We start from the raw sequence: 26139 nt of genomic DNA, 5'->3' as shown, positions 1-26139 counted from the left end.
TCAAATGGGTTCAGATCTGAGCCAAGTCTACTGAGGAGGCGCGTCTGGAGCCTGTCCTGGACAGGCTCCAGACGTAAAAACAGATGATGTGTTCTATAAAAAAATACATACAAATATTTTCAATTCTTTAAAAAATCGAGGCTTGGTGGGTGCCCCCCCCAGCCTCATGGCGCCCTAGGCAATTGTCTACTGTGCTTAATTGAAGGGCCGGCTCTGGGCGCTGGGAGGCCTCCATCCACACGTTGTCGCTACTGTCCGAGACGTATATGTACCTGGCCTCGAGGCCCAGAGCTCTGCAACAAAGGGTGAAACAGTTGGCCCACTCCCCGCAACGGCCTCTCCTGGTCTCCAGCAGTTTTCCCGGGTCGTTGTACCTGGGGAATCTGGTGGCGAGTTGGCAGGTGACACAGCGGTAGCTCTCCACGCGTTGCGCCACCCCAGCGGAGGTCTTCGGCGGTGTCAGTGAAAAAAGGTAGTCGACGAAAATGTATCGTCATAGTTTTCGTTGACGAAATCAACACTGATGAGCACATGGGTTCTACCATTCCTTTTTCTGTTGCTTACCTTAGTAATGATTCAGAGAATTTTTTTTTTTTAATTTAATTGTATTTCTGCTGTAAATGGGTTGCTTAGCTAGGCTACTTACACCTGCATATAGGTGTACTGTAGACCTGTATGCTATATTTAACCTGCTGGAAGGAAAACAAGAAATACAGTATGATTGCCCACCTATTTACCTTCTAATTTAATTATGTATACTTAACTTGGTTTCTTATTAATACATTTATTATTATTATTATTATTATTATTATTATTATTAATGTCATGTACTATATGCTTATTTTTCTAATTGTTGGCTCACATGGCCTGTTTGCAGTTGTTGATGCAGAAAGGAGTGTAGTTTGTTTAATATTTCAGTCCCTAGAGTGCATTGACATGGGCATAATATATGGGTATAGGAAGACATACTATACTACAGTAGGTCATAAAAAAGTTAGAGTATACTGTAGTTTAAAGAAAATTGTAGTACAGTACTGTAGTTTAAAAAAGTAAGTCATACAATGTCACAATACTTTGTTCTTGTAGGCCTAGATTGTTCACATCGTGGGTGTTTTTGTATTTAATTGATTGCTGTTTGTTGAAATAAACACATGAAATTAAGCGGTTGGATTCAATTTACATAATTTGCTATCCCTGGGTCACTCGGCTCAAAACAAAACAGAATGCAGTTCACAAGTGTGGGGCTCAGCTTATAATTGATCATTAATTTGATATTCTTCATGCCATGAAGTGCACAGTGTGTATTTTCTCAAACTTAATTCAGCTAATCAAAGAGGAGCTTGTGGTCATAACACAACACTGTTTGAGAAACTAGTTGAAATCTTTATAGTCCAAAGTGAGTACAGCAAAAGTAATTTATTAAACAAGAACCATATTTCTGGTTGATTAAAAGTGCTATACTGTAGTTTTGGAAATCTAAAACTAAAAAAATGACAAGAGATGACAATAGCTCACAAGCTGAAGGTTGGGGTTTTAGCCTTGGTCCCGGTTATTCTTTATTTTTGGTCTTTGTAAGGCGAGGAGCATGGAGGCAGCCCGCATCCTTCCTCATGGATTGCGTACAAAACCATACTTTACAGTATGCTATTTTCAGCCAACCTGATCTCACACAACTTAGTATACATTGCACGGAGTGTCATTCCGTGCATAGACACCTAGAAAACCTAAAATCCTCGCATCTCCTCCATTGACTAAACCATTTCGGAGGAGCGCAGACTCAAGCGAACTGGAGCCACGCGAGGGACCACCGAGTGAGCTAAAGCGAAACGAGTTGCCATCCCGAACGTTGCGACGTTCGCTCGAGCGAGCCTACTCAGCGCCGTTTGAGTTATATACATATAGGCACAGAATGGTAAATCATGTTGTGGGGACTGCTCTGCTTCCGGGTTGCAACCGGTTACGCCCACCGCGGGACTCGCCGTACATATGCACCGATTTTCTGGTTTTCTAGGCGGCTATGCACGGAATGACGTGCACTGGGTCTGTGCAATGTATAATAAATTGTGTCAGATCAGGCTATCCAAGCAGAAAAGGTTTCTCTTTGGACATACTAAAAAGCAGTTTGGCATACCAATGGTATGTTGGCATGTCATTTTGGATGCTGGCCCCGTCTGAAATGGCATACTGACATACCATAGCACACCTCTTCTTTTCTTTTATCTGTATATTTACACGTAGTCAAGAAGTGAAGCTCTGTCTCTACAACTCCTTGGCTACAGTAAGAGTCGCTCTGGATTGAGAGTGTCTGCCAAACGCCTAAATTGTAAAGAGCACAGCCTGTCTTTCTCCACGTCCAGGCTACATCTGCTCTGTGTCCGACTGTCTGTACATTATTAAGACATTTCTCAGTGTATTATTTACCGTGGTCAAATATTCTGCCATGGCGTGCTGTCTATTTAGAGCCAGAGAGCATTCAAGTTTATTATAGTTGTTTTTTGTTTTTGATAAATGGGTTTTATAATTGTGTCAATGTCCTGAAAACACACACACACACACACACACACACACACACACACACACTTTTATCCTGATTAATTGAAATACAACACCCAGTTAATTTGACCTTATTGACAGACTCTCATGCTTGGTTTGCAGTGTCACTTTCTTCAGCAAAGACAAACATTTGACTGTAGAAGCAACATTGTCAAGTGGTGTGACTGGGTTAATGTGTCAATTGGTGTAACCCATAATTTAATAGGTAAACTGCGTAATAATGAAATATGGAATAAAACATGTGTAATAGAATGTTTTTTTCTTCGTGTTTTTGTTTTCCCGAGGAGCACACTTTCGTAGTTTATTTGTTCATTTTATGTTTTCAAAACAAGTTTTTTTTATATATAAATTTCTACTTGGCGATAATGGAATAAGTGTTACGTGTGATCATTAAACACTGACGTATAATTTAAAATAAAAAAGGAACAAACCCAAGAGAATTTATAATGATCATTATTTATAGTTCATGGTCATTTGCCTCATACTCATTCCAAGTACAGGTGTCAGGAAAGCAGAGTTGACTGACAGAACAAACACAGAACAGTTGAAATGGAGACTTATTTGAAGATCTATTCTCCTCCAGCTTTTAAATCGGCTCAAGCACACGTTTGGACAATCATTATAACACCACTTTGGAGACACACACAGCAAGGTAATTTTCATAATGTTTTTCGTCAACATAACCTCATACAGTATCGCTCTCCATTCGCTCTTATGTTACCGTAGATCCATTGAAGCGTTAAGCCTGGTTATACTTTGTCGTACGATGGTGTCGTGTTGAAAAACAGCCAATCTGTGAGCTCACCAGTGGAGGGAAGAGTACTCAAAGGTTTTACTGAAGTAAAAGTATCCATACTGCAATGTAGAAGTACACCGTTACAAGTAAAGGTCCGATATTCGAAATTTACTTGAGTAAAAGTACAAAAGTATTGGTATCAAGACGCGTTGTGAGCTTGTAGATCTGCTATTTTCAAATAGCCTAGGTGTAAAACAGAGCTAAATTGGTTAATTGGTTTTTATAATGTAATAATTTATATCTGCAAAGTAACTAAGGTTGTCAAATAATTGTAATGGCGTAAAAGTACAATATTTGTCTCTGAGATGCAGTGGACTAGAAGTAAAAGTATAGACTATTGGAAATACTCCAGTAAGGTAAAAGTACCTCAAAATTGTACTTAAGTACTGTACTTACTCACTTTACACCACTGGTAGATTGGCTATTTTCTCCGCTGCGACACCATCGTGTGACAAACCATAAATGAAGCATCAGGTGGAAGGCAGTGATTCTACCAGTATCCTTGAACCAGGGCCACACACACACACACTATGTCATGCCATGCCTCTCCGCCATCGCCACCTTGTGCAACTGGAAAGACCGCATTAGGTTTACTATTACTGGGGACCGGGACAGGGCTATCTCAGGTTGGCATTTATATAAAAAACTATGTAGGAACACATGTAAAAATGGGGGGAAGAATCAAATAACCCAACTGAAAAATGTAGATGTCATCATAAAATCTTCTATGTCTAGCAACACTTAATAACATTTAAGTATTCTTTTTGTCCTTTTTACATTTTTTATTCAAAAAGAAAAAGAAAAAAAGAAAACAAAAAAAGAAGGGCTGAGGAGCAGTTATAGTTTGCATCGTCTATACAACAGGCTATAAAACATCACTTTGTCACAGTCCAGAAAGCACATATAGATGTGGTTGTACTGTATATAAACATTATGTACTGTAATAAGATAATTTTGCGTGCATTGAGTTTTTCCCAAAATGAACCGTTTTTTGAGAATTCTGAGGATAACTCCCTTCAGAGTTCACAGACTGGAGTTAAAACGAAGGCCTCCGGATGTCTTAACTGGCACAATGGACAAACACATCTTTTTGAAACCCCTTTGTCACTCCAGAGTAAAAGGAATCTGTTCCGTTGTCCTTGCACCTTTCCACAGGTTAGTCAGTCAGATTTAGCAGTCTTTGTCGGCTGTCAGTGCAGCTTCAGTACTTTGGCTAATGGGTCAGTCAGTGTGGGCAGCGCCGACTCACCGTTTCCACGCTCGCTATTTGCCCTTTCGTCAATAGGAAAGGTTTGGCGTTTTTTTCTTCTTCTTTTTTTTCATTATATGCATTGTGTCCTCTTCTCATAGAAAAAGAAAATATATCAACAACACAAACACAGGCAATGTAAAATGAAACCATTAACTGTTGTAATGCTGGATCTCCCTTTCCCGCACGGCCGCATCTTTCGTTCTCTGTTTTCCGGAAACAAGAGTTATAGATGATGGCATCGTCCTGGTTCGAGGAAACGTAGTCACGGATGGATTAACATGTTCATCATGAAAGACAGGTGTTCTGTACTTTGTTCGATATTTTACTGTTGGCAGACCCATTTCTTCACCAGTCTCATCCTGGACAGTACATCCCGGTGCTTTGAATTGAACCTTCCATTTTCTCATAATCACGTTTTCGGTTGCACCGCCTTTATGAGTAAAACAAACTGTATAATGTTTTTATTTATTGATTTTTTTTGTCTCGTTTCATCCTTTGTTATTATACTGTACACACGAGGGATTTCCTGATTTGTCTATTTGATAAAAGTTTGATTTGGTCCGGCAAAGTGACCAAAAGCTTTTTGAGGGGCTTTCACACGTAATATTCCTTGTCCTTGTTCTTCTTGTTTTTGCCCGAGGTCTTGGCCGAGGTGTTCACCGGCTTCTCCTTGACCACGGTGCCGTTGGACTGCGCCGAGTTGCTGATGTAGTTGCGGCTCTCGTCTACGTGGTAGGAGCCCTCGTCTCTGTTGCGGTATTTGTACATGGCGTAGAGCAGGATGAGGATGCAGAGGGCCGCTGCTGCTACGATGCCCACCACCATCCCCGTGGTGCTGCTGGACTCCCGGAACACCTCGGACGTGCCCGGGTAGCCCTTTGGTCCCGCACCTGTGGGATTGGCTGCAAAAAAGGAGACAAGATAAGATAGGTGGGATTATTGCAAACGTGCACTAATTGAAAAACATTTAAGTGTGCTTTTAACCGCTTGAACCCCAGCATCCATATTATGGGAGGAACATTAGCCAAAAAATATCCGATCTACAAGCTCTAGATCGGCTATTTTTGGCAAAGAGATTTAGCGTAGATCAGTTTTTCGTGCCAACGACCCCTAAATTGATAAACATTTGGCCGCGGACCCCCATCTGAAAAGAAGCAAAGATTTGAGTTTTAAGATGTCTGCTTTAAAAAATATATGTTCATTCAAAAATATGCACACATTTTCAAGATTAGCCAAAGCTAAGTGGTTAAACTGATTGTGACTCTATGTTAACTAATTCCGCTGGGGACCCCCTGGTACCCCCCCAAGGACCACTGAGTTGAGAACCACTGGCGTAGATGGACAAAAGCGGTCCAACTACAGAGCCAACTCAGTTCCAGTTTAGGGTTGAAGTTGTTAAAAGGCATTAACACAAACAACAATCTTTAGAGTTATGATAGTGAACGAATGCATTCCTCTCAGTTCAATGACACTGTTGACTGATCCTTCAGATATTGTCCTTCAAGGCTGGTCACAGAAGCAGAATACAAATGTATATATGTATATACACAGCCTTTATATATGTTAAGTGAAAACCTTCAAATGATGAGCAGAAAGGTCTAAGTGCATTGAACTTGGAGCGCAAAAGGCACAAGTGCAGTTCAAGTGCACTTACACCTATAGTGCACTGGACAATTCATACAAGATTGTGCGGTTAAGGCAAGGAATATCGATAGCACATCTCTAAACTGGATGAGATCTTTCTTGTAGGGGAGAGAACAAGTGGTTGACATCAACGGAACCATGTCCTCATCCCTCCCGGTAAGCTGCGGGGTTCCTCAAGGCAGCATTCTAGGGCCGTTACTGTTCCTTCTATACATTAATGACATGAATGCTGCCTGTAACTGCAAACTGTTCCTGTTCGCTGATGACTCAGCACTCCTGATCTCGGGTGAGGACAAGTTGCAAGTTGAGGAAGCTCTCAGCTCTGAACTCTCCAAAATCCGTACTTGGCTTACCGATAACACTGAATCCATTCTCTTTGGGACCAAACATTCCCTCAGACAGATGGATGTAAATTATTTCAAGGTCAAAGTCGATGACACAATCATCTCTAGCAAAGAAGAGATTACCTATTTGGGTTGTATTCTTGACAAATACCTGACAGGTGAAAGCATGGCTACAAAGGTGGTCAAAAGAGTAAACCAGAGAATCAGATTTATGGGCAGAGTTTCCTCTTTTGTCAACCCTCAGGCCCTCAGGACCCTCTCAGGGGCCCTGATTCAGCCCCTTTTTGACTATGCTTGCACCTCTTGGTACTCCAACACCTCAGTGTCACTGAAGACTAAGCTTCAAACCTCCCAAAACAAACTGATTCGGCTACTCCTCGGACTGGGGCCCATGACCCACCTTTCTCCCACCCATTTTGCCAGCCTAGGCTGGCTCAGGGTAGAGGACAGGGTTAAACAACTACAAACGGGATTGGTCTTCAAAATTGTAAATGCAAATTTGACCGATATGCCCCCTATTCCCGCATTTCTGAGTAAATAGCTCCAAAAAGTTAGCGACACCCACAGTCACGTGTCGCTATCGTGGTCAGTATCATGGTCCGTAGCTCCGCATCATGTCAGTATTGTGGTAAAATGCATTAATCTGTGGGACTATTTGCCCTTGTTTAAGGAGAATTAAAGAGTCCAGGCATTCCTTCTCCTCAGTTGATTTTATTAAGGAGAGAAGATAATTACTTACATGGTTACAGCTTTCGTCAGGACAAGAGTCAGGAAAAGAGACAGAACTCCACTCAGAGTGGATATTTATACTCAGTGTGTGTGTACATGCACACTGTTTTCTAAGCTTGTGCATGTGGTGTGTGTGCTCTAATAAAGATGCCTAAATGTGTGTGTGACCTGTGTGTGTGTGTGGGCATGTATGGATGTACTTCAGTGTGCACGTAGGTGTGTGTGTTACAAGTGCTGAGACTATGTGTGTAAATGTGTATGTGCTAAATTAAGTAGTTTGGTGTGTGTGTAAGTCCATTGTGAGAGTTGGTTAAAACAATATAGTGGTCAGCTAAGGTCAGATGTCCCCTGGATAATGGACATCTGGACCTCCTAAAAGAATGTGCCCCTATCTCCTATGAAAAGGTTTAGGGTGTCTGTAACTAATCAGGAATGTCTTACTAGGCCAACTAGTATCAGTTTTAAGGTTGACCACAGTAATCAATGGACTATGTCTATTAGGCCTTCATTAGTAATATGCATGGTTATATTGTAATGTGAGTGTATTACAATATAGGTACTGGTATATTAGTGTATAATGGTATATGATATTATGTATGGATGCATGTAAGTAAGTACAAGGACCATGTGCTGTTTAAATGACTGTTACTCATTAACCATAGAGAGTGTCCAGTGTGTAGCATCCTGCAGGGGATGTGTGTTTTGAGATCTGTGCTTTGTGTGGTTCAAATCAGGCTCTGTAAGCCCTTATGTGTGTTCATCTCAGGTATCTCTAGAACTATGCTATTTCAATATACCACAGTATCATGGTCAGTATCGTCAGTATATACACACACGTGTGTATAAATCAACTCAAAACATCCTACTGGATTGGATGAATCCAATAATTCTATGAGACTGCCTTACAAATGATATTTTGTCAAACCTTAATGTAATCTAAAGGTTAAATGAAAACCGTGAGTTTTTTTTTTCAATTATGAAAAATCCAAATGGACCTTTGAAATGGTTTTGGATTCCATACCTGTTCTATGGTACTCCCAAATTCCAATATACTTTCAAAATGATATTCTAGAGAGCTGACTTGTGAACCTATAAAGAGGAATAGGTTTTTGTAATTTATACATTATATAGATTTTCAATTTGTCTGCTAACATCATTTTAACCATGTACTGTAGTGTGCAGTACATGACCTTAGAATCTATTATTTGTGCGTTAATACAAGTTTGAGCTCTTTCAATGAATCGTTTATGAGTTTGATTAAGTTTGTGACAAAACCTTTGATGCACCAGTGCTCTGAGAGGGGCGGTGAGAACAGGAGATTAAATTATACATTCATACAAGGTTTCTTTGTAAGTTGTATGATGCATCCATGAATGAACAATCAATGTTTATATCAGGGGTTCTCAAAGTGAGGTTTGGGGAACCAAATGAACCCTTGTAGGTCCGTAACTCTGAGAGTTATGTGGGTTCTTGAAATCAAAAAATTATGAAAATGTGTGCAAATCTTTGAATATATGTTGTTTTAAAGCGAACATTTTTAACTAAAATCTTTGCTTCTGGGGGTCCCTGGAACAAAACATTTTGAGATGGGGGTCGGCGGTCAAATACATATCATTTTGAGGGTCCTTGACATGAAAAAGTTTGAGCAACACTGATATAGCAACATACGTTTTTTTCAGAACACTGTTAGGATTCAGAAGACATTTTGTAGAATCGGCCTCAGGCCTTAATAAAAGTCAGTGAAAAAAGTGTGCAGCCCAACTCCACAGAGTTTGAAACAATGCTGTGATTACAGCTGATCCTACAAGCATGTCATCACCTCTTACATCATTCAACACGTGTCAAAACTCTCTCTCAAGTCTTATTTGTTTTTGATCAAATCCAATTTTCTAAGTGATCCTGGGCTCTACACTCCCCTCACCAGCCTAGGGAGGCCAGGGCCGAGCTCATGCCTCCTTCAATGCATGAGAGCCAACTGACCTTCTTGTCACCTGACAGGGGGCATACTGGTTCTTATCAGTGTGACGTCGTCTGTTAAGGGGTTCATGACAAATGCTGTGTTACAACAGTATCAACTGCTGATAATGATAACAATAATAACAACACACCAGTCATGTTTACATGAAAATAAGAACGCTCTGGCTTCTGTGTACAATAAACACCGGTGCTATTTGAACAGTTACAATAGCTATAATCTGCTAGCATATCACTTATCCTTGGCTGAAGGATACAGTGTGTGCTGTGACTGCGACTGTAAGAGAAACACTCTGAATACACAAACAACAATCATGTCAGTTCTCTGAATTCATTAATTCATGTTCCAATGTGGAGTGGCTAAATGGAGTGTTGATTCAATGAGTGCACCTGACATTAGGATAGTCATGGATTGGACAATGATGGGACAAAATGGTGATGCTTTTACTGTAAATGTTATGCATGCATGAATGACATCAAGAAAGTCTGCACAACAGCTTGTAACGCCAATAATTTTACCAGTGGTGGGAAAAGTACTCAAATGTTTTACTGTTGTACTGTAATGTTGCACTCCGTTACAAGTAAAAGTCCGGAATTCAAAATTTACTTGGGTAAAAGTACAAAGGTATTGGTATCAAAATGTACTTAAAGTACCAAAAGTAAAAGTACTACAATGTTTGAAAATAGTAGATCTACAAGCCCACAACGCGTTGCGATGCGACACGTTGTGAGCTTGTAGATCGTTTATTTTCAAATAGCCTAGGTATAAAACAGAGCTAAAGTGGTTAATGTATGTTTTATATTAGTAATTCATATCTGCAAAGTAACTAGTAACTAAAGTTTTCAAATAATTGTAGTGGAGTAAAAGTACAATATTTGCCTCTGATATGTAGTGGAGTAGAAGTAAAAGTATAGACAATTGGAAATACTCCAGTAAAGTAAAAGTACCTCAAAATTGTACTTAGTACTTTACAACACTGAAAGGAACATTTGGGCAGGTGATGAAGACCATGTTCATGGTCAAAACGTTGTTTACTTGTGTTTTTGCACTGTGAAATTGTTGGCATAGCAAGCTGTTGTGCATTATTTTGTTTTGATGATGCTTTGGAGTAAAACCTTGAAGTTGATACTGTAGCATTCCCTTGAAAATGTCCCTGAATTTCCTAAAATATATAGCCGTTTAAAGCATTAAAATAAAAATAAACCACTTAAATCTTATATACTTTAGTTGACTGAGGCCCTAAGGGGTGTATACTTGGTCCTCTCATTTTGTCCCCTCTACACCAAATTTCCTACCCCGAAAATAACTGATCTACACTCTCACAACGCATCATGTCGCGATGCATTGTGAGCTTGTAGATGTCTTATTTCCGCCGATTTTATGCCCCAGAATAGGTTCACTACGGCATTGGATCTCAAAGTAGTCCAGGGACCCCCAGGGGTCCTTGTGGGGGTTCCAGGGTGTCCCCAGCTAAATGATAGATAGTTAGGAACCAAATGGACCCTTATGGGTCTGTAACTCTGAGAGTGTACAAATGGAACCAAATGGACCCGCATTTGTACACTCTCAGAGTTAAATTAACATTGATTTTACAATATAAATTGGGTTCACAGAGATGAGCACATAAAATGGGCGTCCAAAAATCTTCTCTTATGGGGGTCCGCGGCCTAATAAGTGTCAATTTGGGGGTCCTTGACATGAACAAGTTTGAGAACCACTGCACTACGGTTCATGACATGAACCATGACAACCACATGAACTTCATGTGGTTATCAGATTTTCCTCAACTAATCCTGCTCATTTGACATGCAATATTCACTGAAGTCATGAATATTCATAACGAGTAACGTCAAATAAATCATAAACATTACTTGATTGGATATTCACCCTATATACACACATTCAGTGCGGTGAGTTTTGGGACATCCGTCCATGAAATGTATTAGATTACCCCCAAGACACATTTCTGACTGATTCTTTGATATTCTATTGCTTTGATTTGATTCAGAGGAAAATCCTTACATAACATTCATCATTCGTATGGTTTCTCCATCCTTTCATTCCTTTGATCTTTGACAGTTGCAGTAATATGAACCGTAGCCCACAGCGAGGATTCAGCGGCCACATTACAGATTAAAAGGATATCACTCCGTCTTACATTAAAAGTTAAAAGTTAAGGGGAAAACACCATTCCACATTATTAAGACAATTCTTGAACCCTTCTTGACCTCCACTAAACGTAGTATGTCGTAGGTTCTGAACCTTTCCTGGATCAGGGCCCGATTGAACATCTTGAAAGTTTTCCCAGCATCCACCATTCTGCCCACTTAAAAAAAAAAGACGAGAGAGCACCCGATTATCTTTTGGATTATTTTTGGGTCCAACGGCGTGTTTAAAGAACTGTGGCGATGTGCATATCCTACCCTTTTTCATGTACTTTTTTTCTCTCCCTCTCTCTTTTTTATTAAGACATTGTCAACATGCATAATATAGGAACACTGCAGGCACGTTAGTTTAGTACAGGGGTCTTCAACAGGGGGTCCGGGACCCCTAGGGGGTCCTCAGACCTACTATAGGGGGTCCGCCAAATTTTTGTGTGATAGGATTTAGCTTTTTTTTACATTAACCACTTGAACCCTAGAATTCCTTTTCTGAGGGGAACATTAGCCGAAAATAGCAGATCTACAAGCTCTCAATGCCTCGCGCTGCGAGGCGTTGAGAGCTTGTAGATCGGCTATTTTTGGCAAAGAGGCTATAGGTGTAGAGGGAAAAAAGAGCAGACTAAGTAAAAAAAAAAACTTAATCTGAAACACAATTTTATACAATATAGAGTAGGGGGTCCCTGCTTCATCTCTCTCTCAGCTAGGGGGTCCTTGGCCTGAAAACGTTGAACACCCCCAGTTTAGTAGCAATGCAATTTCTCATTGGGAACAGCACACCATACAAACAATGTAAAAACAAAAGCAGATCTACTGTCAATCCTTTCAATAAGTACAGTAGGTTTAATGTTGTTCTGACTTCTGAGGCTGTGTGGCAGACAGTTTACACCTGTGAGCTCAAGCAGTTACAGTAATAGTTAACTACTGTAGCCGCTGCATTATGCATACAAAGTGGTTGTCTGATTATGAAATATAATTATCATAATAATAATTTCCAAAGACAAAAACAACAGATTGGCAGTGGGTTCACATACTGTCCCTTAAGGGCACTGTGATGATAATTTACATCCACACCATCTTCATACATGTGTTCTTTTTACAATTATTTGTAGTGGGTATCCAATGCCCGTATTATAATTAATCCAATAAGACTGGGAACGCATCTGTGTGTCATTTTTAGATGTCTTTGGCTAGATCTACAAGCTCATAGCGCGGCACCAAGTGCCACACTATGAACTTGTAGATCTGCTCTACTTGTAGAAGGAAAAAAAACATGAAAATGTGTCAAATCTTTGAATATATAAATATATATTTTTAAAGCGAACATTTTTAACTCAAATCTTTGCTTCTGGGGGGCCCTGGAACAAAACACTTTGAGATGGGGGTCCGTGGCCAAATACATATAATTTTGGGGGTCCTTGAGAACCACTGATATAGAAACATACGTTTTTCAAAAAACTGCAGGATTTAGAAGACATTTTGTCGAATCCCCAGAAGCAAATAAGATTTGAGTAACAAACGTACGCTTAAAAAAAATATATAAATCCAGAAGATTTCCACATTTTCCACAAGATTTTTCAAAAAAAATGCAGATCTACAAGCTCGTAGCGCGGCACTCGGTGCCGCGCTATGAGCTTGTATATCTGCCATTTTTTTGAATAGCCAAAGACATCTAAAAATGACACACAGACGTTCCCGGTCTTAATGGGTTAACTTCCAAGTGTTTCTTGACACTGGGAATTGGAATGTGAGACCAAAGTACACATTTGGGAACCATTTCTAGCAGCGAAACGGGAGCGAAAAGACTGCATACTGTATCAACAAGCCCCACTTCATGTTCTGAGTGCTGTCCAAATTATAATAGCACTCCTATCAGCTCTGAAAGCTCCCTTTGCTATTCCCCCTCAGTTCTAATGCCCTTGTAGATAAAGTACTTTTCATGCTCGCATCCATTTATCTTCCTGACTGACTGGTTAATGTTCATGAAAAAAAAAATCAAAAAGGTATTTGAACAGTGTAATATTAGATAATAACCTGCAGACAGGGCGGATAACATATCCACCTTATATGGTAGTTTCTATCTCCATGCAAACATTAACCCATATAAGGCCATTTAACCCTCTTTTACTGTCATTCCTAAAGTGCAACGGTCAGCCTGTCAAAGGTTTCAAGGTATTTATTGTCACATACAGTACACCAGTAGTGGAAAAAGTATTCACTTGTTTCACTTAAGTAAAAGTATCAATACCGCAGTGTAAAAATACTCTGTTACAAGTAAAAGTCAGAAATTAAAAATGCACCAAAGTATTGGCATCAAAATGTACTTAAAGTACCTAAAGTAGAAAGTACTCATTATGCAGAATCTCACATTTCACAAGTTTTCAAATGTATAAATTGTATCAAAATCTTTTGAAAATAGCAGATCTACAAGCTCACAACACGTCGCATGGCGACGCGTTGTGAGCTTGTAGATCGGCTATTTTCAAATGGCCGAAATGTATATAGGGCTGAAGTGGGTAATGTATGTTTTGTAATAAAAATCTACAAATTAACTAGTAACTAAAGTTTTCAAATAATTGTAGTGGAGTAAAAGTACAATATTTGCCTCTGAGATGTAGTGGAGTAGAAAGTCAACGTATAGATAATTGGAAATACTCCAGTAAAGTAAAAGTACCTCAAAATTGTACTTGTACTTGAGTAAATGTACTTAGTTACTTTCCACCACTGTTTTAAAGTCACATGATTTCCAGCCTGGTGGTTTGTGACTGATCAGATACAGGGTACAGGTGTGTGACCAACGAGACACTAGCACAGCAGACAGACACCCAAGGACAAGGGCAGAGCGCCACGAGGGGACAGAGTGTTGCGGCAGATTAGCTCCGCGTGTGACAAGACCACTTATCCTTGTGGACAGGTGTGAGGAAGGAACGCTCGCAGCTTGTGGGGGGAAAAGAAGAAAAAAAAAAGCCATGGGCTGACGTCGAGCCCATTGTGTGTGGGCTCGTCTATACAATGAGTTACTCTCATATCTTCTATCTTTTCTTTGTTCGGGGTCAAAAAGGCCAAAGTACAGATAACATGGCAGGTTGATGGAGGAGAGGGTGCTAGCGGAGGGGGGCAGCCGGGCGTTCGACGTCGTGAGACCTCCCTCTGCAGTGTTGGATAGTAACTGAGTACGTTTTCTCGAGTCTGAATGATTGTCTTTTTTTGTTTTTGTCATGATTTATGACTTCATCTGCTTGACCCAGCACACACACATGTGCATCTACGTAAGCATATTGATATCTGCGATACGATGACCATCCAGTACTTTATCAGAGAGACTGACGTCTGGGCGCAATCATACAAGATGTATGTTCTGTTCCTATCCTTTCTGTTCTTGTTCCATATCCTCTGGTCACGTCATGTGTCCACTGTACAATACTGTATATATTCTCTATATGTGTGTATTAAAGAGAGCTTGTCGTGTGATACTGCCTGGTGTCAACTGGTTCTCCGCGCGTGCGTCTCAACAGAAACCTTCACTCACCACCACCCTTATAGATGGAGACTCTTATAGGGACCATATGTTGGTCAACCAAAATCACAACAGTTTTCATAAGTTAATGTATAGGGTCTGATTTTATATATATATATATATATATATATATATATATATATATATATATATATATATATATATTTTTTTTTTTGTATTTGCTATATACACTATAAACAATGCATCTGGTTCGTCCAATGTAATCGTGCTGTCCATATCAAATAAATAAACATAACATAAGTGAGTACATTTACTCAAGTGTACTTTAAAAAAATTTTAGGTACTTCTTGAGTATTTCCATTTTTCAATACTTTACACTTCTACTTCACTCCATCTCAGGGGCAAATATTAAACTTTTCACTTAATTATTTGGCAGCTTAAGTTACTAGCTACTTTGCACAAGTTTGCAGATTTAGATTATTCTTGCAAAACTTTTTATACTTATAAAATAGTCAATCTATGCAACTCACAATGCAACATTTTTACTTTCACTCAAGTGCATTTCTAATACAGGCCTTTTGCTTACAACAGAATACTTCTACATTTTTTTAATTGATACATTTACTAGTAAAACTCTGACCTCTCCTCTCTCCTGCGAGGAGGGGGGATGAGAGGAGGAGGAGGAGGAGGAGGAGGAGGAGGGAGGAGGGAGGAGGGCTCAGCCCGCCCGCCGCGCCAGGAGCGAGTCAGGTAACAACAAGAGAAGCCCCTGCTGTGGCGCGCCATGCTAGCTAACAGCGATCCAACACGGCCGCCTACCAGCGCTGGGCTATGCCTCTTCCTCCTTGTCAGGATTGCGTTGATTGGCACCCCGCGGTTTACCGCCCTGAGGAAGCGCCGTCTTCCATGAGAGAGAGAATGAACTATAGCAACGCACCGCTGGCTTTCCTCTGCTCATTCCTGAGACTTGGACGGAAAATATAATACACAGAAAAAAGGCCAAATGACACTCAATTCATCCCATGAAGACCGGGAACGCATCTGTGTCATTTTAAGATTTATTTGGCTATTCAAAAATAGCAGATCTACAAGCTCATAAAATAAGTTGTGAGAATGTGTGCAAATCATTGGGCCTATACATTTTTAACTCAAATCTTTGCTTCAGATGGGGGTCTGCGGCCAAATACATATCATTTTGGGGGTCCTTGACATTTAAAAGTCTGAGAACCACTGATATAGCAACATACGTTTAAAAAAACAAAAAACTGTTAGGATTTAGAAGACATTTGTAGAATCCCCCAGAAGAAAATATTTGAGTAAAAAAATGTTGCTTAAAAGAAAAAATATATATATATTTTCAAAGATTTGCACTAGAGCTGGGATACCCGACCAAAACCCGTCGGTACCCGTCGGTACCCGACGGGCCGTGCACGGGTCGGACGCATTTGCATAATTGGTGGTCGGAATTCGATTCGGATCGGTCATATTGTTGATATATAGCTTTTTCTTTCTCCTTTCTTTTTCTTTGAGGAAGGCACTTATTACACTGACACGCAAACATGTTATAATGTGTAGTCTGCAGTGCACCTTGCCTGACTAATAAAGAGCGTTCCTCAAAGAAAAAGAGAGAAAAAAAATGCGAGTGAAAAAAAGCGTCGGTTACGGGCCCCGGTTCGGACGCATATTAATAATTAATGGTCGGGCTAGATTCGGGTCGGACACAAAGCTGTCGGTAACGGGTCGTATTCGGGCTGAAAAAATCAGCCCGATCCCAGCTCTAATTTGCACCCATTTTCACGACTTTTCAAAAATAGCTGATCTACAAGCTCATAGCATATAGCATAGGTGCCGCGCTATGAGCTTGTATATCTGCTATTTTTGAATAGCCAAAGAAATCGTCCAAGTCGTCTAACCTCAATGTGTCATCATGGCATCAGGCGCAAACAAATCAGTTAGCTCCATTATGGGCACAAAATAGGGCATGCCCATATAAGGGCATGTATTGATAGCAGGGATCTTCATATATGGACATACAAGGGACATGGACTGACAAGATACAGAGATCTCCATATATGGGCATATCGGCGGTGCGACGTAGGTGTGAGGGCCGCGTGTAGTGGCCCAAACTCTAGATGTGAGGGCCGCCTACCGGCCCGAACCTCTAGCTCTTTAAAATGCACTTGATATAGAGTAGCCAGTTCTTTTTGCTCCCAATTTAGTCATTATGCCAATTAACCTTCCCCACACATTGCTGTATTGCCTCTTCTATCGTACCCTAGTGGCCAACCTGCCGGTGAGGAGCCCCAACTGGGAGGGTGTAGCACCAACCTACATTTTCAACCTACTCCTACCCATACATAAGGTCGACAGGCGCCACCCCCAGCCCATAGAGTGGCTATAGCACGGCAACAAACCTCGCCCAGCTTGCCTCCACAGTTTCGGCCAAGCTGATGCACCGTCCGCAGTGGAATTATTCCCCTGGAGTCTAGAGGTTTTTGTGGATTCAAATCCCTAGACCCCCCCCCCCCCCCCACGGTGGTGGACACGTTCTTTACCCCTGCGCCCCCACCCAAGGGCCCCCCAAAAAATAAAACAAGAAAGAAAAACAAGCCAAAAACTATTCAGAGGTTAAACTTGTATAGTCGTTGCATTCCCAGCCAAACAACACAGGAAAAAATCCTCAGTAGTCATTTATCCGTTTGGAACGCGGAGAGCATACACATTGGTTCCATTTTGTACGCTCTCGGAGTTAACCCATTAAGACCGGGAACGCATCATCTGTGTCATTTTTAGATTTCTTTGGCTATTCAAAAAATAGCAGATATACAAGCTCATAGCGTGGCACCGAGTGCCGCGCTATGAGCTTGTAGATCTGCTATTTTTTGGAAAAATCGTGAAAATCTGTGCAAATCTTTGAATATATATAATTTTTGAACATTTTTAACTACAACTTCGTTCATTGTTTTTAAATGTACTACATCAGAACACTGTGCAGACTCATTTCCCAATACAGAAACACATTCTATAACCTAAAAAATATAATAATACATTGAAAACAACTTTCAACTCATTATCTTGGTCATGTCATTATAGGCGAAAATGTTGCGTTTATTTATTTTGTATTTAAATGTTCTCCCCACAAAGTTTGGAAAATAGAGAAAAATTAATATTTTGAGATGGGGGTCCACGGCCAAATAAATATCATTTTGGGTGGTCCTTGACATGAAAAAGTTTGAGAACCACTGATATTATAGCAACATACGTTTTTTTTTTTCAAAGAAAACTGTTTTAGAAAACATTTGTAGAATCCCCCAGAAGCAAAGATTTGAGTTACAAATGTTAGCTTTAAAAGTATACATATATTCAAAGATTTGCACAAAATATCCAAGATTTCCCCCCCAAAATAGCAGATCTACGACTACAAGCTCATAGCGCGGCACTCGGTGCCGCGCTATGAGCTTGTATATCTGCTATTTTTGAATAGCCCAAAGAAATAAAAAAACGACACACAGATGCATTCCCGGTCTTAAAGGGTTAAACGAACGCTCTGTATTTTTACAGTGCAGAGCGAGGTGGTTGGCCACATCACTGCTTAGAGGATTACGCCTGTCCTCAGCATAGTGCTGACACAGTTCTGTCACTCCAAAGAGATTAACCTTCATTTTGGAGCATTAGCTTTCAAGCGCCCAGTGGAGTCTATCAAACGACCACCTGAGGGCGGCCGGGAACATTTCTGCCCGAGTCTCTGAAACTAATTAATTCTGTTTTTAGTTTTTTATGTACACTTTCGGCTAAACGACGATGTCTAGACCAAGGGGTTCCCGAACTTTTCAGTTTGAGACAAAAAAAAAATTGGTGCCTCTCTGTGTCTCGAACCTAAGAATGAATTATGAATAAGCCACTTAATCAAAAAGGGTAAAAAAAATTGCAGATCTACAAGCTTACAATGTGTGATGTAAGCTTGTGGATCTGCTATTTTCACTATTCTTTTAAAACATTTTGAAAAAGGTATGTTTTTTTCCCCCCTGAAATATTTCTTAAATATTCTGGTTTTTAGTTTTCCTTTTTAAATATAATTAAAAAACAATGGCAGGACTGTTCCAAGTAAAACTCTGGAATCCAAAATGTACTTGAGTAAAAGTACAAAAGTATTGGCATCAAAATGTACTTACAGTACAGTACCAAAAGTAAAACTACTCATTATGCAGAATGTCCCATTACCCATTACCCAGTTCACAATGCGACGCATTGTGAGCTTGTAGATCGGCTATTTTCGAAAGCCCTAAATGTATTCACCTGTTTCCTAGGCTGTGTGTTTTCCACTTCCTGTCGGATTTCATTGGATATCATTAGTCATCTGACCAGTTTCATTGGATTTCATTGGATCAAATTGACAGGAAGTGGAAAACACACAGGAAGTGGAAAGCCTAGGAAACAGGTGAATATAGGGCTGAAGTGGGGGGATTTATTAAATATTTTGGTTTTTAGTTTTCCTTTTGACATATAATTAAAAAAACTATTGCAGGAACTGTTAAAAGGGACCCATAAGAGTGGGTCCGCAACAGACACATGTCCTGCTTTAGTGTGAGAAACGTGGGGGAAACAAAACGCCAAAACGACTTCGGGCAGACATCAGGAGAAACCTTCAGCCCTCAGTCAAAGTGCATCTGCCTCTCTGTTCATTACCACTCCATCAACGCCGAATGAACGCACATAAACTGGGCGAGAAATGGTGCCTGAAACAAGTGTTTAAAATGATAGCTGCTCTTATAAACTCTACTCGAGTGCACCCATGGGTAAAATTAGACACGGGGAAAATGACCTTAAAGCGCCGCCAAGCTTCATGGCAGCATAGCAGGGGGTGCACTTGTGAAAGTATACGTGGAGGCAAAAATTCGAGGGGTGGGTTCCACTTTCCTCAAGAGCACAGTGGCGTAAAAAAGCACATGAGAATAAAAGCTTTTCGGTATCTCCATCGCATCGGAGAGTGCGAGACTATAGTGTCACCGTGACAGAGTTAACACTTTAAGACCGGCGAAAGATCGGTGTCATTTTAAGATTTCTTTGGCTATTCAAAAAATAGCAGATCTACAAGCTCATAGCGCGGCACCGAGTGCCGCGCTATGAGCTTGTAGATCTGCTGTTTTTGAAAAATCTTGAAAATGTGTGCAAATCTTTGAATATATCTTTTTTTAAGCGAACATTTTTAACTCATGTTACAACTTCTGGGGGTCCCTGGAACACAATATTTTGAGATGGGGGTCCACGGCCAAATACATATCATTTTGGGTTGTCCTTGACATGAAAAAGTTTGAGAACCACTGATATAGCAACATACGTTTTTTCAAAAAAACTGTTAGGATTTAGAAGACATTTTTAGAATCCACCCAGAAGCAAAGATTTGAGTTACAAATGTTCGCTTAAAAAATATATATTCAAAGATTTGCACAAAAATGTCAAGATTCTTCCCCAAAAATAGCTGATCTACAAGCTCATAGCGCGGCACTCGGTGCCGCGCTATGAGCTTGTAGATCTGCTATTTTTGAATAGCCCAAATAAATCTAAAATGACAGAGACGCGTTGCCGGCTTGAATGCGTTAAATGAACACTCAAGACACACATCCAGGCCATCATAACCGTCCGGTGTCATTTGCAGGGGCTGTGGTTAATGTTTCAGTCATTTAGTCACAAACCATTTCCTTTTTGCCAGGCCTATAGGTGGAATTTTCGGTGGGAGAGAAAACGGCGTGGAAGCATGTTAGATACTCTATCATCATTCCACATCCATGAATGTTATAGTGAACAAAGCATGGCCCAGGAATCGCTGTGTTTATATAAAGATGGCTGCAGCCTTTTCATCAGCTAGCGCCCATGATACCGGATGAGGCACCGACGGAGGTGTCACTGCAACGGCCCATTTGCTGGTTATGGAACAGGTTATTAAAATGGTAAACCGTTTTAACACCCCGGCAGCGTTATTTTGGTCATGTCATTTTTATATAAATATATCCTTGCTGTCGGGCAGAAAACCAGCTAACTTCATTTTTCCGCTTTTGCATTTTCTTTCCATAAATCAGTGCTATTGAACACCCTTTACGTCTGTCTGTGTGTTGGTTAAAAAAAAATATTGAACCAATGAAAAGTATTAAAAAAGCGCTTCTGACAAAACCAGCTAACTCCCATTGGATCCTTAAACCTCCACCAAAGGGGGAGGGGGGGTGGAGTTAGCTGGTTTTGCTGACTCCAGGCTCCACCCCCTTTTGACCTCCAACCTCATTGTGAGCTTGGAGGTCCATTCAGCTGTTCTTATCAATGATGAACAAAACCTTTTTTTTTGTCATTTCCTGAAAAATTAACATTTTGGAGTTAGCTGGTTTCTGCCTGACAGCAGATACTGTATATATATATATATTATTCTTTTTTCATTATTTTGACTTTTTGTGTATGTGCAATTTTTGGGGGAAAATAGGGCTCAGGTGGTTAATTGTAACCTGGATCCTTTGTGGATACAACGCGGGCACACAGCTCCGAGTAGATATTAGCCCTGGTGCGGTGGGACCGCTCATTTAAATGACTTTGAAATGCCTGATGTGATTCTTGGCTCCGGCACCTCTGTTCACCGCCACTCGCTCTGAAGGAGAGGAATGGGATCATAGATTCCACCCTGTCAGCCGGGATTTAACCCATTACGACCGGGAACGCATCGGTGTCATTTTAAGATTTATTTGGCAATAAAAAAAAATAGCAGATCTACAAGCTCATAGCGCGCTATGAGCTTGTAGATCTGCTTTTTTTTTTTTATCATGGAAAATGTGTGCAAATCTTTAAAAAAAAATGTAAGCCAACATTTTTAACTTCTGTGGGGGGTGCCTGGAACGACATATTTTGACCTGGAACGACATATTTTGACATGGGGGTCCGCGGCCAAAATACATATCATTTTGGGTGGTCCTTGATATGGAAAAGTTTGAGAACCACTGATATTATAGCAGCATAAGGATTAGGATTAGGACAGTTAGGATTTAGACGACATTTGTAGAATCCCCCAGAAGCAAAGATTTGAGTTACAAAATGTTTGCTTCCAAAAATATATATATATTCAAATATTTGCCAAAAAAAATATCACGATTATTATTTTTTTGCAGATCTACAAGCTCATGGCGCGGCACTCGGTGCCGCGCCATGAGCTTGTATATCTGCTATTTTTGAATAGCCAAAGAATGACACAGATGCGTTCCCGGTCTTAATGGGTTAAATAAATGTTCCTCTTTGAAGACTATTTCTCCTCATTTGTCTCCAGTGAAAAGGTTCATTTGTTTGGTAATTTGCAAACGGGGGGGGGGGGGGGGGGGGGAGTATAGGTTGGATGTGAGGGGAGACGCGGCCAACGGGGAGGAACAAAACACGCTTCAGGTGAAGCGTCAGGGCTTGTAGTGGAGGTAATGGAGAGCAACCAGGTACTGCTTACAACATAATGAATGGACACGGTGTGAGCTGACCTTTCATTCAGTGGGATTGATGGTGATTAATCAGCTGAGAGATGCATGCTAGAACACACATGGATTATGTATCGCCATAAATATTTATCATTCCCTCTACAGCTCGCCATGCACACAACGGTAACACTCTATTCTAAGGTAGGCCTACTGTACACGACACGTGTTGTTAACCATTAACTCTCTCAGTGCCACGCCCCGAGATATCCCGAGTTTTTCCCGAGTACCCTCAGTGCCAGCACGAGAAATCCCGAGTTTTTACTTTTGACTGTGGTCGCGCTATTCTGTTTATTTTTCATGATCACTTTCGCTTCCTGACTCCTTCAGACTCACCCGGAGCCGGATGTAAAAAAAAAAAAATTCATTTCCGGGTCACGTTGTTTTTCTCCGGTGATTTTCGGCCAGAATAGGGAAAGTCACGGTTTTTCACACGGTATAAAAAGCGAACGGAGAGGTCCACGTCTACTCTCTTTGGTCTGGGTGACGATCAGTCATCGTAGTCGTGTATCGCATCGTAATTTAGCCCAATCAACGATTGTCGAAAATGTCAACATCCGGTTATGACCGGATATGACGTGAGCCTGTTTGGGAGGGGGTGAGTGAGCCAGCGAGGTCATCAATGTGTCGATTTGTTGCTCTCTACTGGTAGAACTGTATTATGGGTTTAAAAACCCAATCAGATCATTTATTTGAATGAAAAATTACAAAAAAAAAACAAACAAAAAAACGCAAATTGCTGGCACTGGGGGAGTACTTTATGAAAATACTCTTGGCACTGAAAGAGTTAACCACTTTCAACCATGGGGTCCCTATTTGGGCATTTATAGGTGAAGGTTAGTTTAAAAAATAGCACGACATTGCGATGCGCGACGCCGTCGTCCAGTAACTATAAAATAGGGCTCAACCATAGAGGTATAATATTACTAGAGGGTGGATTGCCCCACCCCCAGCTATTCATTTCAATGAAATTGCTCAGTAGCGTTTTGAAGCAAGCCGGAAGTCTGCCGGAAGTAGAACTATTGGGTCGATATTGAATCGATTAGAGCGGCCATAGAGCAGCCATAGAGTTATGAGCATGCGCACAAACGGGAGATGCACGAGCAGTAGCATTTTTTTTACCGAAGAAGAGTACATCCAGAAATCACGTGATAACAACAAAAAAAGATTGCCTCCTTTCATGTTGAAGGATTCACAAAAGTACATTTTTCTCGTATTTCTGTTGTTTTTCAAAAAAACAAGCCACATTCAAACGGCCATAGCTCTGGAATGGAGGATCCCGGCCGGTCAAATTTTCTTTTTCAGCGCGTAATGAGCCGATCTCCGTGAGGACGGAGGTCACGGAGAATATTCCATGATTTTTCAAAGGTAAAGTAATATCGCCGTTTTCGCTGGCTGGTTGTTAGCATGATTATTAAAATTGTAATATATTCATTATCTTAATTAGTCATGAATTAAGCACAGGAGAGTAACTATTCTTGTGTGGTTCTTACCAGCCCCATACTGAGTAAAGCAGTGGTTCTCAAACTTTTTCATGTCAAGAACCCCCAAATTGAGACTTATTACCCCGCGGACCCCATTTGAAAAGATATGCCAGGGACCCCCCATAAGAGAAGATTTTACGGCTCTAGTAGTGATTCTCAACCATTTAAATTTGAAGGACCCGCAGTTTGACATGCATTAGGGCTACAGACCCCCATTTAATGGCATTTCTATCACTTGCAATTTATATTGTAAAATCTATGTCAATTTAACTCTGAGAGTGTACAAACGGGTCCATTTGGTTCCATTTGTACACTCTCAGAGTTACAGACCCATAAGGGTCCATTTGGTGCCTAATCTATCATTTAGCTGGGGACCCCCTGGAACTCCCTCAAGGACCCCTAGTAGAGGGAATGATAAATATTTATGGCGATACATAATCCATGTGTGTTCTAGCACTTTGAGAACCAATGGAGTAAAGGATGACAAGGGTTTAATTCAGGTATATAGGTGACACTACTTACTAATCAATGATAGTAATTCAATTCAGTTTGGCCAGACCCAAATAGCCGAGGGCAATTATTTTTTTTGCACTGGCAGATTGGTCTGGTCCCAGGCTAGCAGAGAGGGTCCTATAGGAGGGTGTAGCTGGGTGAGCAGAGGGTCAGGGATGGTTGGGAGTTGAGGAACATAAATAAATAAGTATAGGCATAAATTATAGGCTTATTGAGATGCAAACTAGTATACTAGTTTGCATCTCAATAAGCCTATAATGTATGCCTACTTAGCTTATATATAATGTGTAGAATAAGGCATGCAAAAAAAGAGGACATGAAGATAAAATCATTTAGCTATATGCCCGTCGTCTCCTCGCCCGACAGAGAGGTGAATGCAACAACGTCCAAACTAGTGGACAATAAAGACCACGGCACAGCTGGTGTCCAACCTGGTATCTGTCAACCAGCAGGTGTCCTACCCGACACCTGGGTAGACATTTCTCATTGGTGGAAAAAGTACTCAAATGTTTTACTTAAGTAAAAGTATCAATACTGCACTGTAGAAGTACTCTGTTACAAGTAAAAGTCCGGAATTCTAAATTTACTTGAGTAAAAGTACAGAAGTATTGGCATCAAAATGTACTTAAAGAACCAAAAGTAAAAGTACAAAAATGTTTGAAAATAGCCGATCTACAAGCTCACAACGCGTCGCAAAGCGACGCGTTGTGAGCTTGTAGATCGGCTATTTTCAAATAGCCTAGGTGTAAAATAGGTCTAAAGTGGTTAATGTATGTTTCATAATATCATAATTTATATCTGAAAAGTAACTAGTAACTAAAGTTTTCAAGTAATTGTAGTGGAGTAAAAGTACAATATTTGCCTCTGAGATGTAGTGGAGTAGAAGTAAAAGTATTGGAAATTGGAAATACTCAAGTAAAGTACAAATACCTCAAAATGTTACTTAAGTACAGTACTTAAGTAAATGTACTTAGTTACTTTCCACCACTGAACATACTCTACCATGCAGATTGGTTAAAATATTATTTAATTAATTTCAGTGTTGATTTTGTCGATTAAAACTATGACGAAAAATGTTCGACGACCACCTTTTTTTCACTGACGAAAACTAAATAAAAACTAAGCTATGATGACTAAAACTAAGACTAACAATTTCATCAACAAGTGAAAACTAGACTAAAATGTTAGTGAGTGATCTAGTGGAGAAGAGATCCAGTAGAGCTAAAAGACGAGTCATTTTATGCTTAGTTGTGCTCGGGTGTTGCGCTCTGAAAATAGCAGATCTACAAGCTCGCACGACGCCATCAAGGCACCGCCAAAATAAATTTTAGTCGACTAAATCAACCGTAGATTTAGTCGACTATAATCTTGTGATATTTAGTCGACTAAAACTAGACTAGATCATTGCAGGTGACTAAAATATGACTAAAACTAAATGGAATTTAATTTAAAAAAATCTAAATTAGCATTCATTCATTTAACACATCGGGTGCCGAAAACGGTCCGGACCGTTTTTGACCCAATTTTATTTTTATACGTGGGGCCCACGTGGGGCGCTCTAACGAAACTTTGGGATCATCCAAGGAGTTTCTGAGAAGGAGAGGCCGGATGTGGATCCATGTCAAAAATCCTTCCGGTCGGCCTTTCCAATGTTATCTCCTTGACTAAAAGCTTAATATCTCCATTTCTTTTTAACGTGGTGGAAGTGAGCCGTTTTCG

The 26139-nt window shown here is 40.4% G+C and overlaps 1 protein-coding gene across 1 annotated transcript in view; it reads right to left on the bottom strand.

Moving 5' to 3' along the window:
• Positions 1-5195: 5195 nt before the first annotated feature.
• The window catches only part of LOC308100128 (neurexin-1a-like), a gene marked incomplete at both ends in the record, with an annotated part of 542450 nt that continues 521506 nt past the window's right edge, over positions 5196-26139 (bottom strand). Inside the window, 1 exon segment of the mRNA XM_080449034.1 lies at positions 5196-5503. Coding sequence (XP_080305160.1) covers positions 5196-5503 — 308 coding nt within the window.

The sequence above is a fragment of the Gymnoscopelus braueri genome (assembly GCF_963280865.1).
Source record: "Gymnoscopelus braueri genome assembly, chromosome: 14".
NCBI classification, from domain to species: Eukaryota; Metazoa; Chordata; class Actinopteri; order Myctophiformes; family Myctophidae; genus Gymnoscopelus; species Gymnoscopelus braueri.
Note: the sequence above shows the minus strand (reverse complement) of the source record. Positions and strands in the feature narration are given on the sequence as shown.